The sequence below is a fragment of the Brassica napus genome, unplaced genomic scaffold, assembly GCF_020379485.1.
Source record: "Brassica napus cultivar Da-Ae unplaced genomic scaffold, Da-Ae ScsIHWf_1723;HRSCAF=2352, whole genome shotgun sequence".
NCBI classification, from domain to species: domain Eukaryota; kingdom Viridiplantae; phylum Streptophyta; class Magnoliopsida; order Brassicales; family Brassicaceae; genus Brassica; species Brassica napus.
The window spans coordinates 74393-89818 of NW_026015141.1; the positions used below are offsets into that span (position 1 = coordinate 74393).

The window sequence follows — 15426 nt, forward strand, 5'->3', positions numbered from 1 at the left end:
CAGGGGCGGATCCAAAAACAATTTCAATCGGAGGCACACTATTAAAAACAACCAAACCTTTGTTTAACTGGGGGCACTTTTCATAATTATTCACCCAAATAAGAACATTTCAGTAAAATTTACATAGATTATACAAGAAAAAACAAAAATTAGTAGGGGGCACGTGACCCCTTAGACAGAGCCGTGCGAGCATTTTTGGTTGTCCGAAGCGTAAATTAATAAATAATAATAGATGATCCTCAATTTAAAAAATATTTTGCTGCCATAAGCGAAAGTTTCTTTTTTCATACTGTGGCACCGCACTGCCCTTAGACGTACATGTTCGTCCGCCCCTGTAACAGTACACAGTGCCTTTGATTTCACCTTCTAAGGGAAGAAAACTCTGAGTGAAGAGCTTGTCCTTGGGTGTTTCGAAGTAGGATTTTCTGTTACGTACAACTTGCGAAGTGTAGTACTCTTCTTCCAGAATGTCTCCCAGAAGTTCTTTGTCAGAGATGAACTCACTGGGATCTCCATCCAGGGGTGGACCCACATTATAGCTAGTGGAGTCACTTGACACCACAAAAATATGATAATAAGTTGTTTTCTTATAAGAAATTGTTAAAAATTCAGTACCAGAGTTGGTAAAATATAGTGACTGGCCCCTCATAACCAAGGTTCAAAACCCAGCAGTGTCACAGTTAATTCTTTTTGACCCCACACATATTTAGTATGAGTCTGCCTCTGTCTCTGCCTCAGACGACATCGTTTTGGGTTGTTTTCCGGAAATTTGGTTGGTGCCTACAAGTGAGTATATATATATGGAATATTAATTAAACACTAGATTTTGATCCGCTCTTAAAAGGGTGGGTATATTTTTTATTTTTTATTTTTTAGAAATTTAATTTTTATATTTGTGTGTTTTATTAATATTTTTGTTTTTCTTTGTATAATGTTTCTTATATGATTAATAAGAAGTTTTAATAATTGTATTAAAATAATTGTACCACAATTATATCAATAGGTCTTGATGTTGTTTTAATATAATACTAGGTGGACCGCCCGCACGCATGTGCGGACATTAGCATTAATATTAAATTGATAATTACATGTTTACAACTATATAATACTTATGTTACATGTATGTGGTTAATATGAAAGATTTGATGTTATATATTGATATGTATACTATGTTCATATGAAAGAATACATTAGAACGTTTAGATTAAAAATTTCAGTGTTTCGTATAAACAATATGAGTTATGGAAAATACAAAGTACCTTAAGTCCATAAAGTAGAGAAACCAGACCTTAAGACCAAGGCTTCGAGTTATGTCTAGATTAAGGTAAAACTCACACATCATATAATATCATATTTCTCATGTCTTGAGCGCCAAATCATCATGAAGAGTGCTCTCGATTTTCTTAGCACCAACATTTTTCCAGTCTATTGAAAGCACTGTCCCATTAGATTCCACATGTTGATTGTGCAAAACTGCAAAAGAGAAACTGATATATCTCACGGAAGAGAAACTGCAAAAGAGATGTGTGGGTAGATATATCTCACAAAAGAGAAACTGCAAAAGAGAAACTGTTAAAATTTTATGTAATTTATAAATATATAAAAAATTGATCACATTATTACTCTTTTATAGTTTCAACAATTAGTTACCATAAATAATTATTTCTAATATTATGTAGATTATTTGGAAAGTGGTAATTGAATTATCCTTTCTTTTTAGATATAATTATAATAAATAAAATTAAAAATCATCGGTCAATCAAATTCTAACAATTTGAAGAGTTCATTTATGATCAACACATAATAAAAAATCACTTATGTGACTTTTCAATCAATATATAGTAGAATTTATATTTTTACAAATAATTTATAACATTATATAAATAATTTTAAAATTCTGATAAATTTATTCTGTAAACAACGATAAATAATTTAAAAATCATATTAATAAACATTTTTGGATTTTGTAATATTTAAAATAGTTATTATATAATTATATTCGAATACAATTCATCAAGTAGAGTATAAAACTATTATAATTATCTTATATAAAAATTCGTTCATTATATTTTATAGTTTATAAATATTAAAAGTATTAAATAAAACATTATTAATCTTTCTATAATTTCGAGAATTAGTTGCCATAAATTGTTATTTGTAATATTCTTAAGATTATATGGCAAGTGATGTTAAATATTTTTAGACTTACCTTAAATTTTTAGAACTAATTTAAATAAATAAAAATTAAAAACAATCGACCAATCAAATTATAACAATTTTTTTGAAACTTCACCTATGAACGACACGTCACCAGATCTCACTTAAGTGACTTCTCTTTTAATATATAGGGGGATATTAAAATAAAATATTTATCTTATAACCCATTTTGTATTAAAATAATTTTTATGCTTTAAAACTTTTTGATACAATTTGTTAAAAGAGAAATTCCCTAGGATAGCTCTTTTAAAGTTTCTGTCACAAAAATAGCCGTCAATGAAAAAATGACCAAATTTTTTTTTTTGTCATCGACTTTTACAGACTCATATTGACTCTGTAAATCAAACTGGGTGATATGCATCCATATGAACAACATAAGACGGTTGCATCCTAGCTTTACGGGCTAGACTATCCGCCATAGTGTTAAGCGTTCGTGGAACATGGATTATTTCTGATCGTGTGAAACTCTCCGTCAGGGTCTTGTAATCTTCCAAATAATCTGCAAAAGCTGGTCATTCTTCTGGTTCCGAAATCATATTCACCAATTGAGAACAAAATATGTTTTATTAAAAATGCATTTTTACCCTAGGATTAACCAGTACCGACCCTTGCACGAAGCACCCGCTTGCGGCCGTGTATTTAGTAATTAAATTCGGCCACATATTTCATATATTTTCTTTAGTCTAGTGGTAAACTCATGTCCACATTTACATCAGAACACGGGTTTGACAACCAGTGGCCGCATTTCTAGTTTCTATTTTTTCTTTCTGTTTTTTTTTTTTCCTTTAAAAAGTGGCCACATTTTTTTCTCTTGCATCCGGCCATTCAAATTTTAGGACCGGTTCTAGGGTTAACTAATCTAGACTTAGGGTTTAGAGTTAAAGGGTGTGATTTTGGGGATAGAGTTTCAAACTTTTAAAAATAAAATATAGATATTAAAATTTCAAAACAAAAAGAGCTATTTGATCATTTTCTTTCTTGAAGAATATTTTTATGACAAAAACTTAAAAATGACTATTTGAGAGAATTACTTTTTGTTAAATTTACTTATATAATTTGATTTTGTTATTCAAATTGGAATTAATATTTTATAAATATATAATATGAATAGTGAATATAATATGATTATTCAGGTGCAGTTGTTAGAAAGTTGAGTAAAATGCAAAACTTGATTCTAATATTAAAAGGTTGTAAGACAGTTTTGTAGTCTGATAGGAAGAAGTGGGTTCCAATTAATTTGGAATCAAAGAAATGGTTATAAAATATATATATATATATATATATAAAGATAGTTATTGTTGGACTAAACTTCAATCAATTGGTCATGATCCTGATTTAATAGTATTGATTTGTGTTAAATATTAATTTAATATTAATTTTTAGTTTGTGTGCATGTTATGTTTAGTCTGTTTCAGAACTTGTGTTTAACTTGAAGTAACTATTGGTCTATTTAAATTTAAATTTGTCTCCCAGTTTGAGTACATGTCAAATTAGTGTTTGAATAAGTGCCATTCTCTGATAAATCTTGCTTCTCTCCATGTTCTCTTATTTCGGGGATGTATTTTTAATATGTACAATGAAATGAAATACAATTCAGTAGACACTGTGTACTATTGACACTTATCTTTTAAGTTTTCTCTCTTTGATTTATAATGCCGTTTTTTTCTTAAATAGTGTGATTCTTGCAGGTACAGCAACACAAGAACTCGCGAAAAAGAGTTTCAAGAATTTAAGAGAAGACAGTAATCATGAAAACCCACAAAACCAACAACAAGAGCAGGCAGAATTTGCCAGGAGAAGCCGTCCGCAAGAAACAGCCTGAACTATCTTCGATAGGCCATACCATTTCTGAAATTTCAGCTGATGCGCTCAATCCGCCACGAGATAGTTTTAATATAAAAAAAAATTGTGCTTACATCAAACTGTCAATAAAATATTTAATTATTTTTGTATTAAACAAATATATACAAACCTGTCATATTATCGGATGAGATTATCCGTTCACCACAAGTCACATCAAGTCTGTTAAGATCCATGGGAGATCTTCCTGGTGCTGAGGATGCTCTTGTTTTCCTTTGAAATCCTCACAAGTTCTGGCTTCTAAACTCACCAGTTCAGTAAGTACTCACATCCTCTTAGCTTAGTTTCCACTCTCTCTAACCACAGATTTGCTTTTTCAAGCTTCAACAACGATGATATGCAACTTTGGTAAGAACAAACCAGAAGGTAAGTCAGAAATGGGGTTTAGATAATCATCGAATACATATGCATAAAGATAGATAAATCAACAAGCGTCTCTAACACAGTACGCTGATGGAACAATAACAAACGACTCCTACAAAAGAGCACTCTAGCGTCTTCTTTATGAAACACAGACTCTCTCTCGAAATACTTAGGAAACAGAGAAACAAAGAGTGGTAAGAATCTATTCCTTGGCGGATTTGTTGATGAGAGACTTGTGGATGTGAGGGATGACACCACCACCAGCTATAGTTCCTTTGATGAGAGTATCTAGCTCTTCATCTCCGCGAATCGCAAGCTGCAAGTGCCTGGGGGAGATACGTTTCACCTTGAGGTCCTTGCTCGCGTTACCAGCCAGCTCCAAAACTTCTGCGGTCAGATACTCCAATATCGCTGCAGTGTAAACAGCTGCAGTTGCTCCAACCCTTCCGTGAGCAGTGGACCTAGTCTTCAACAGTCGATGCACCCTTCCTACAGGGAACTGCGCAAAAAGGAACAAATTAGCCACAACAATGCAACAAGATCATTAGAAAGTATGGTAGCGTCTTAATAATCTGAAAGCCACAACATCAAACAGTTTAAAGGAAACCACTAATGAGAAAACCTCACAAAAGAAGGTTCAAGAAAACACACATTGATGAATCAAAATTAGCGGTTTTGTTGATGTCACGAACCTTAGACTACTCTCAAGTAGCATAACCATGAGAAGTCCTAGATGAAAAAATCAAATCCATAGATAAAACCTATCAATGAGACACTTCACAAGCCTTAACACCATAAAAAAAAAACTCTCAAGTAGCACAACAAAGACACAAGAGAGCTAAGAGCTGCTAACAAGAGGAAAGACAACGCAAAAACCTATGGCAACGAGAGCGAAACACAGTGCAAATCAAGGGATCAAGACGGTCAATATCAACCATAAACTGCACAAAATTAGCCACAACAGTGGAACAAGATCATTAGAAAGAGTCTATACAGTTTGAAGAACCCAGTAATGAGTAAACCTCACGCAAAGAACGTTATCAAATTAGCGTTGTTGTTGTTGTTGCTGTTACGACCTTAAAGTACCCTCAAATAACATAGCCACGACTAATCCATATGAAAAAATAAAACTCAAATCTGCATTGCTAGAACCCACCAATGAGAAACCTAACAAGCTTCAACACCAAAAGATGGTCAACGACACAAAAGTTAGCTCTTTTTTATTATTTTTTAATTGTTGTTGAAATACACTCGAGTACAACGACAAAGACTAGTCCTATGGCGATGCGAACAAAACACAAAGCAAATCAAGAGATCGAAGTGGTCCATATCAATCAGCTAATCAAAATCTAGCTAATAATCTAATCGATCCGCCACTTATAAGAATCGAGGAGTTTACCTGAAGACCAGCTCGAGCAGAACGGGTGATGGGTTGTTTCTTCTTGTCCTTGTCCTTCTCGCTACCGCTAGGTTTCCCCATTATCAATCCTTTCGCTCCTTTCCCCGACATTTTCCCGCCAAAAGTCTCACACCCGCGCGCAGATAGAGAGATAGAGAGATAGAGATAGATCGCACCAGAAGAGGGAGAGACGAAGAAGCTCGCGAGTCGATAAACGAAATAGATCGAGAATGACGGTTTATGATAGACCCGTTGACGATTTTGCCCCTCCACGCCGACCTTAATTACATCTTAAAAGCCTAGGCCCAAGCCCAATCATAAGTAACGTTATATCATAAATTGCACAAGTAGTCCCAATGTTTTATATAAATAACGAAAAAGGTCGCCAGAAAACTAAAAGATAAAGAAAGGTCCTCGTGTCTTTTTTTTTCTTTTTCTTGTGTATAGTCCAGTCAGGAAACACAAACACACAATACATAGCAAATCAAGAGAACTACGACAAAGACTTTCTCTCCTGCTAAGCATCAGAAAGTTTATCTGCGGTTTTTCCTTCTTTGTTGATGTGAAAGCCTTCAATCTTCTTAGCAACTTCATCCACGCTATGATTTGGTGTCGTTTGCCAGATCCTGATGGTTCCGTCTTCTGATCCCGAGGCGTAGGACTCACCCGTTGGTGAAAACCTCACGCAGTGTACCGGCCCATGATGCCCCTTGTTGCACCCTAAGTGCCAGACAAAAGATGCAAGGAAGGAACAATCAAAAACCAAAAATCCTCCTTATCAAAGCTACTTTGCTTATTCAATCAATGAATCTCTATCTCTGTGTCACTTATTAACAAATATGGCAGAGAACCATGCTTTAAGACAATCCTATAACTAGCTTTCTAATATGATCGTGTAAAATGTTATGAGAGTCACTCACCAATCTCCTCGCCGGAGTAGAAATCAAACACTCGCACCCACATATCCTCACCACCAGCTACAAACTTCTCACCAGACTTAGGCTCCAGCGATGCAGACTCGACATTGCATGGCATGTCATAACTCTTCACTAGTCCAAAACTAGAGACAGACAAAGATGGAGGGATTGTTACAAAAGGTGATTAAAAATATGTATATACATAATTATCTTCATGGAATGAGAAGCTTACTGGTTAGCGTCCCAGAATTTAACACTTGACCCATCGGCAGTAGTAATGTACCGTCCATCTTGGCTCACTTCAGCACTCGTGACAGGAGACTTAGTCTCCAGTGTCTGCACAATCTTCCCACTCCTAACATCCCATAACCTGCATAACACCAAAGTTAATCAAATCATGCCTTGTGTATTTAGCTGTGGCTTTCTTATTTCCATATACTTCATACCTCACGCCACCAATATCAGTGCAAGAACTCAATATTGTTTGGTCACTGTGAAGCCATGTGAGAGTTCTGATAGATCCAGGAGATTTATCGACTTCGGTAGGCGCTGCATCCAACCGGTTCAAGTCAAAAACACGGAGTATCTTCTCAAATCCTCCAGTAATCAGCAATTTGGTATCCTAGTAGTGGACGCATAGCATTCAATTATTATGAACAATACAGAACCAATCCACAAACAACAAGGTTTAGGCATAGTCCAATCTAGTAGGTAACCAAATCCTCAAAGCGTTCAATTTGAAGTTACGTACATTAAATGCTAGATTAAAGCTGTTTTCATACCATATTTACAAACAACAGGTCATTCAAAAGCTTATGTCTATTAAGAAAAACTCAAAATTGCATATAGTACTTGAAACGAACCTCTGAGAAGGCACAGGCTCGAACGATATGCTTGTGCTCAAAAGAATGAAGCACATCACCCGTTAACGCATCCCAAAGTTTCCTGAACGAATAAGTACCACAACCAGATAATTAAGCTCTAGGCCAAGTTGGTACATACATCAGAAAACAACATGATTAATGGAACCCAAAACAAATACAAAAAAACGTACGCTGAAAAATCAGCAGATGCAGAAGCAGCACGTAGAGCATTGTTGTCGAGGCAAGAACTCCACACTGCACCTTTATGACCTTCAAAGGTACCAATCCAATCTCCAGTCTCCCCGTTTCTCAACATTGGATGTGAATCTAAGCGCACATAAAGACATGATTGTTCTCAGATATTCATACATAAAATGCAAACTAATATGAGTTATTTAAAGCTGCTAATCTATTTATAAAACCCACCAAACAGAACATCTGAAGCAGTTCTTGTAATAAAAAAGAGTCGCAATTTATACTTGTCGGTTTCAATCGGTATATTATCATGTTAACATCACAATAGGTAGGCAGATAGTGCATAGAATAGGATTTGTTCAGTAGATCGAACCCACAAAGCTAATCCATTCTTAAACTCCACCAAACAGAGCATCTAAACCAGTTCTTGTAATTAAAGAGACACACTTTATAGTTGTAGGTTTCAGTCGGAATCTCATAAACTATTCCAACTGTGATGAACAAGATCTAAAGAAGTTACCTTTACTGGCACTGATGAGGAAGAAACCATCAGGGGTAATGGGACTGTAGAACAAATCAACAACAGGTCTTGAATGGCCATGGCAGACAAGTGGAACGGCAACCTTCTTCTTATCCATTTTATAATATAATCCAACACACGACAGTGGAAGAAACAAAACCAAACCAAGCCCTAAGAAGAACTTTCAAATCCTTTCAGATTGAAGAATAGGGTTTTTCTAATTCAAGCGATTCAAACACGAACTACGCTTAAAAGAAAAATCAAAAGGGTCAAACTTTTTTTCTAGTTTTCTACAAATATATTGGGAGAAAAATCCCGAATCTAATTGACTTCGATCGAATTTGCAATTGAAAAAGAGAAATCTGCAGCTATAGTTGAATGCTGCTTCCCGACAATTTTACAGACAGAAGAAGAAGAAGAGAGAAGTAGTAGGGAGATGCTTTACTTGTTTTTAGGGATTTGGGGGAGAGAAGAACTTGTACACATGATTATTTTAAATTACTACCTATATTTTTGCAAGTCTTACATTAGTCACCCTATATTTTTTAGATTTACATGTATCCCCTTCTCAAAAAGAATTCATTTTTATCTGGCTTTAGTTAAGAAGAGTTTTACCTTTAAAAAATTTACATCCGATTGACTTTACGAAACAGTGCACAACATAAACCACACACACACTCTCAAAAATGTAAAACATTAATGTCCTTGAGCAATCCACGCATTTCAATGTGAGACTTGATTATGAAGAGAACATAAACAGAAGGGTGATCAAAAACTAGTACATAAAACATAAAAGAGTTCATTACATGGATGAATAAAGTCATAAGTAGCTAATAGAATACTTCAAATAAGCTCATTGGATTAAAGAGAAGAAGAAAGAAAAGTCCTTTGACAAAATTTCTACAGATTAAACATCCCAATGCCCAAATATCTTCCTGACATTACTACTAACTTGGCAGATGAGACTGAGATTAAAAGTAACAAACTTTACATTAATCTGACTTATAAACCAATATAAATCATTTTAAGAATCTGAGATCTCACACGTAGAAGTGGTGCATTAACATCAAAATACTGGTGCATTATCATCAAAATCCCTATACACAGTCAGATCTTCAAGAACAGGACAGCCTGACCTGAGATGAGCTTCTCCGTAATCAAAGGATCTTCATTACTCTACATGACGTCAAGATAAAAGAATCTTGAGACAAGGTGGATAAACAAGAAACTCCAAAAAGAGACCATTAATGTCATGCTCTTATAAACTACGTTGCACGGAAACTTCTGTAGAAACCTTATTTTACTACCATAGGACAACTGATATTTGTAAAGAATAATAAGAACATAAACTAAAATTTCAATACCAAAATATAAAAATAAAGAAGAATTGCAGAGTCGAGATAGTTAATCTCTTTCCTTAAATCTTTAAACGCCCCGTAGTGTGACGGTTTTATGGCGCTCAGATTCCCAAGATACAACTGCAGCATTATTTCTGTTTACCATCACCGAAAAAACAGAATCTATCGAACCTATTTAATTGCTTCTGTTTACCATCACCGAAAAAACAGAATCTATCGAACCTATTTCTGTGATGTACTCTCAGACTCAAAATATAAAAAAAAAACTAGCATAACTATTCTGAGTGGGAGAAAATGTTTCTTGGTTGTATGAATGTGTGTTTTTCTAAATGGCTCACAAGCCTTTATATAGAAAATAATGAGAAGCACAAGTTTTATTTTTCAACACAAAAATGAAACCTCCATGGTGCACTAATGAAGTTTTTAATTCTTGTCATTATTATGTGAATTTATTTCACATTTTGACCAAGAAATTAAAGAGTAAAATGATTATTGTTTGACCAATTCAAACAAAATAATATACTTTAAAATGGATTTCTTTTTTATATTTTATCAATATAAAAGATCAACATATATTTGATTTAAGTTAATGAACATGAAGTCCAACTAACATATCAAAACTCAAATCCAAGTTCAAATATTCAATGAGTGTATTTGCTACTTTGTATAAGTTTCTCAAATCACACACATTGGACCTCCATTTCTCATTCAAATAAAACTTTATTTTTAACATATGAATACATTATTCATAATGTTCAAAAAATAGTTCCAACAATCCCCCACATGAATAGAAATGACTCTAGATACTAGACAAGACTCAACTTCCTAGACAAGACTCGACAAGACCTAACTAAGGACTTTTGAGAGTACAAACGAAAAATCCACTGCATGATGAGTTGGTAGCAATTTTTCAGCCTTGAACCAGTCATTGTTAATAGCTATCGGATTTACTCGGCCAGGAGGTGGCCATGATGTCTTGAACCTCCCGGGCTTTGGTGTAAACCTAGACAATAGCCATAACACAGCTTCATTCTCTCACAGAACTAGGTTCTCTATTGTGTTCATTTTGGCCGTGAACAGTCTTGGTTAATCATGAGTGAACTTGGAGATATAGCCTTTCCTTCATTCTCCTAGAAACGGCCCCATTTCACACTCACCAGGTGATTTGCCATTAGTTTTGTTTAGAGGAGTATCATGTACTACTCCATTCATATCTCAAAACAATGGACACAAATCATTAAAAGCTAATGCTTATCCTATATTCCTTACATGTAGCACTGTTTAATCATCATAGGAACTGGGTATAGACCGAAGTCTTACAGTGCTTTGGGCAGATTTAGTTTGACTTAGTTGTCTCCTTGAACCTATTTCTTGGGATCTCCAGTCAGTTAGGTAGAGTTACCGCCAAACCTCATCTTAATTCACAGGCTACCCATTCCTTTAGATGATATAACAACTTGATCTCATGACACACCTTTAGTATAAGGATCCTAGGTTGTCATCATAATGAACATAATCACTTGAGATTAGTCGAGATCAATTGTCTAATGATTTTTTTCGTCATCTTTTTTAAAGATACAATTAACCATTATACACAAAACTCAGTGAATGACACTAGTTTTTTTTTCTTTTAAAAAAAATTATATTGTGATAACTATCACTAAGTTTATTTGGCCTCTTGCCAATAACTTTATATGGTAAGCAAAGCTTCCCCCACATTTCTTGAGATAAGTCAAAATATACATAATTACATTTAACATCTCTTAAGAGTTTAGAAAATTAATCTACAACTCCTTTAGATTTAAATGAATTAAAAACAATTTCAAAAATTATTACAATTTTCTTGAAAAATGTGTTTCATTCTTAGAAATTCACATTTTACATAGAACTATTTTCATAGTTCTCTCAAGTTAATAAATCTAACTTGTATGTTTTGGATCTTTTCCAAACACCTTTTTAGCAAATATACATATCATTACAAGATATTATTTTTGCCATCAAACCACACAATTTTATATGATTATTCTCAACCATATTGACTTTAGAAACGACAATACACATGTCAGTTTCAGTCACATTGGTCTAAAAATTCTCATGTTTTTGCATGGTCAATCTTCTTGTAACTTGCATTTAAGCATTGATGAAATATAAATGTTTTTGATCAATATCAACAAACATTTTTATTTTCTATGGCAAATGATTTATATGTGGCAGACCTCTCCCAAACTTAATTTGGGGCGTCGACTCACAACCATTTCCATCTATACAACTTGATCTCTTAAAGATCAAAATGTTGTTCCATCCATACTTGAAACTTGAATTTCTTTTATTTTCTCATTGGTCACACATGTATTTAATAATTAATTACACCTTAAGGAGAAAAACTGTAACAATGAAACAAAAAACGTTAATCTTGATAATTAAATCAAAGAAGTCAAAGCTACACACACTGTGACTAGTAACGTTTTATTTAAACACCTTTATGAGGTAGTAATTTTAAAAAAATGTATGCATTTTTCTTCTTCCAGAAAACGTTTTAAGAGTTAAAACAATGGAAACCAAATCAGTGCTTTGAACATGTCAAACCAAAATCAAAATTAAATCAACAGTTTTTTTTATTCTATTAAAAACTGCAATAAAATAGCTCAACAAATCCTGCATTTGTTTTCCAGTTTGATTGTTAGAATGATTAACACCTGCTCAACAAAAGAAACAATTGACTGAAAACTATAATAATAAATAAACGATAATTCTGATGAAAAAATGATTTCCATCATCTTGCATTTCCCGGTTCCAAGAATGATTTAATTCATGATTTCATATAACCTGTTCTTAGAAAAAACTTTCAACAAATATCAGTATTGTTAGTGCAAAAGCATAAACAATATTTAAAGATTTAAGAGTGTAGGAACCTTATTTTACTATCATAGGACAACTGATATTTGTAAAGAATAATAAGAACATAAACTAAAATTTCAATACCAAAATATAAAAATAAAGAATAATTGTAGAGTCGAGATAGTTAATCTCTTTCCTTAAATCTTTAAACGCCCCGTAGTGTGACGGTTTTATGGCGCTCAGATTCCCAAGATACAACTGCAGCATTGTTTCTGTTTACCATCACCGAAAAACAGAATCTATCGAACTTATTTCTGTGATGTACTCTCAGACTCAAAATAAAAAAAAATACTAGCATAACTATTCTGAGTGGGAGAAAAGTTTCTTGATTGTATGAATGTGTTTATTTTCTAAATGGCTCACAAGCCTTTATATAGAAAATAATGAGAAGCACAAGTTTCATTTTTCAACACAAAAATGAAACCTCCATGGTGCACTAATGAAGTTTTTAATTCTTGTCATTATTATGTGAATTTATTCCACATTTTGACCAAGAAATTAAAGAATAAAATTATTATTGTTTTGACCAATTCAAACAAAATAATATACTTTAAAATGGATTTCTTTTTTATATTTTATCAATATAAAAGATCAACATATATTTGGTTTATAAGATTAAGTCAATGAACATGAAGTCCAACTAACAAATGAAAAAACCCAAATCCAAGTTCAAATATCCAATGTGTGTATTGCTACTTTATATAAGTTTCTCAAATCACACACATTAGACCTCCATTTCTCATTCAAATAAAACTTCTTTTTTGACATATGAATACATTATTCATAATGTTCAAAAAAATAGTTCCAACAGCTTCATCGGACGTCCGCTTCCCGCTTCGGAATCGGAATCAGAATCGGAACCTTGTGGAAGCTTGCGGAATCTCGCTTCCAAAACGTATCTAAAATATTCTTTTTAAAAACTTGTTGGAAGCTTATGATTCCGTTTTGGAATCACGCTTCCGTTTAAAAAAACAAATACAATGTATATCAATAAAATATAAAACCATAGTTTTAATCTATATAAAATAAAACAAATTAATAGTAATGAATATTGAGTTATAAATATACAAATATCAAAAATAATACTATAAATTATCTTTATGCATTGAGATTTTTTTATTAAAGATACAGCACATATTGAAACATATTGTGTCAATTATTTATGAAGATTAAAAATAATTAATATAATACTTTTTGTAAACATAATTTATGTGTATTTTTACAGTTTTAATATAAAATCATTTCAAAATTATTATAAATGAATAAATGTTTTATTTCAAATTTAAATCATATAATTTTTAGTCCTAATTTTCTAAAAAATTTACATATATATATTTTTATTTATTTATATATGGATATACGCTTCCAACACGTACCCGTTTCCTAATATTTAAAAAAATATTGTTTCTGCGCTTCCTTACGCTTTCGCTTGAAAGGATCTTCATTACTCTACATGACGTCAAGATAAAAGAATCTTGAGACAAGGTGGAGAAACAAGAAACTCCAAAAAGAGACCATTAATGTCATGCTCTTATAAATGCCCAAGACATGGAATCTCTGGTAAAAGAACACCCAAGGGTGTCAATATCTAGATGATGAAGTTCATTGTTAATGGTGATCAACTTGGTGATTGCAACGAGAGATACATTACATTTATCATACTTTAATTTGAACTTTTGCACGTGCGATCGACCTACCGTTTAACTCCCGTGTTCTGGCAATGAAGTTTAGACTATTGCTTCAAGATCATCACTTAGATTTAGTTTTAGTGATGGCTTTTGAAAGAGCTAATTACAAGTGAGAGAGATCAAACGGTTTGTTACAGTTAAAAGAAAATTGAACATAGGTTAACGCCGTTTAACGGTAACTAATTAATTAACCAAACATCCAACGGTTCTTAAGAACAAGACAATACAACACAACACAAAAGACAATACCCAATCCAACGGTTCTAATGAAAAACAAGCACCGACAGAAGATGGTCCGCTAGAAACCTACAAAAAACACGACAACTAAAAGAGGAACACATTTGGATTCGACAAATTGATCTCCAGATCCGAAAAACAGCGACCCGGATTCGTTTTACTCCTTGATCCGACCCGAGATATCAGAAGCGAGCCGAGACGCAATCGCTGAATGATACATAACTTCGTGGAACGTGGAAGCTTCTGCGATTTTCTTCCTCAACTCCTTAGCTTTCTCCTCCGTGAGACACCCGCGACGACGAAGCTTTTGACCCGGATCCTGACCCGACCCGTTCGATTCCGGAGCCACGGAGGAGGAGGTTTCGATGTTGAGGTAATCCGGCTCGGAGGGTATGCCGAAGAGAGGAGCCCACCAAGAAACAGGTTTCTGCGGTTTGGATCCGGGTTTTTCATGGATCCGGATCCGGAAGATGCTCGGATCGTGAAAGGAGCGGAACTGCAGACAATCGAAGCCATGGTTAAGTTGAAATGCAGATAAAGAAGTAACGTGAAGATTTAGATGATTTAAGGAAAGAAAGCAAGATGAAGATGGATAAATAGATCTTTTATGGTTTCGAATTATATAATGTAATAAATTTGATGTAAATGATCTGCTACGATGCGATTTGAAAGAGGATCTCGTACGTTAGATATGCTTTTATTCAGCTATCCACGGAGATTTTGGGTGGACGCCGACGTAGTTGATTGTGACCTCGGGGATGGATAAGTCTTGCCGCGTGGAACGTTTTTAAATCGTCAATTTGCAGTGTCTTCATCTGTACTTTTCTGTAAAAAAACATTTTTTATTATTTAAATGACGTGAAAGAGCCGTTTGGTTTTATGCAATCAAAACGTAGACTACATAAAAATAT

The 15426-nt window shown here is 33.7% G+C and overlaps 2 protein-coding genes and 1 pseudogene across 2 annotated transcripts; all 3 read right to left on the reverse strand.

The window, feature by feature from the left end:
- Nucleotides 1–4444: 4444 nt before the first annotated feature.
- LOC125598494 (probable histone H2A variant 3) lies at nt 4445–6106 on the reverse strand. Its single transcript, XM_048772528.1, has 2 exons — nt 5840–6106; nt 4445–4939 (listed from the first exon to the last, which is right to left on the reverse strand). Exons 1-2 carry the CDS (start codon nt 5948–5950, stop codon nt 4643–4645), a joined length of 408 nt encoding a protein of 135 aa, XP_048628485.1. The 5' UTR covers nt 5951–6106; the 3' UTR covers nt 4445–4642.
- Nucleotides 6107–6187: 81 nt separating this feature from the next.
- LOC106445725 (serine-threonine kinase receptor-associated protein-like) lies at nt 6188–8782 on the reverse strand. Its single transcript, XM_013887341.3, has 7 exons — nt 8335–8782; nt 7811–7946; nt 7620–7701; nt 7203–7378; nt 6989–7126; nt 6760–6899; nt 6188–6559 (listed from the first exon to the last, which is right to left on the reverse strand). The coding sequence occupies exons 1-7, from the start codon at nt 8450–8452 to the stop codon at nt 6357–6359; spliced, it is 993 nt and encodes a 330-aa protein (XP_013742795.1). The 5' UTR covers nt 8453–8782; the 3' UTR covers nt 6188–6356.
- Nucleotides 8783–14446: 5664 nt separating this feature from the next.
- On the reverse strand, nt 14447–15183 carry LOC125598496 (annotated as a pseudogene).
- Between the last annotated feature and the right edge of the window lie 243 nt (nt 15184–15426).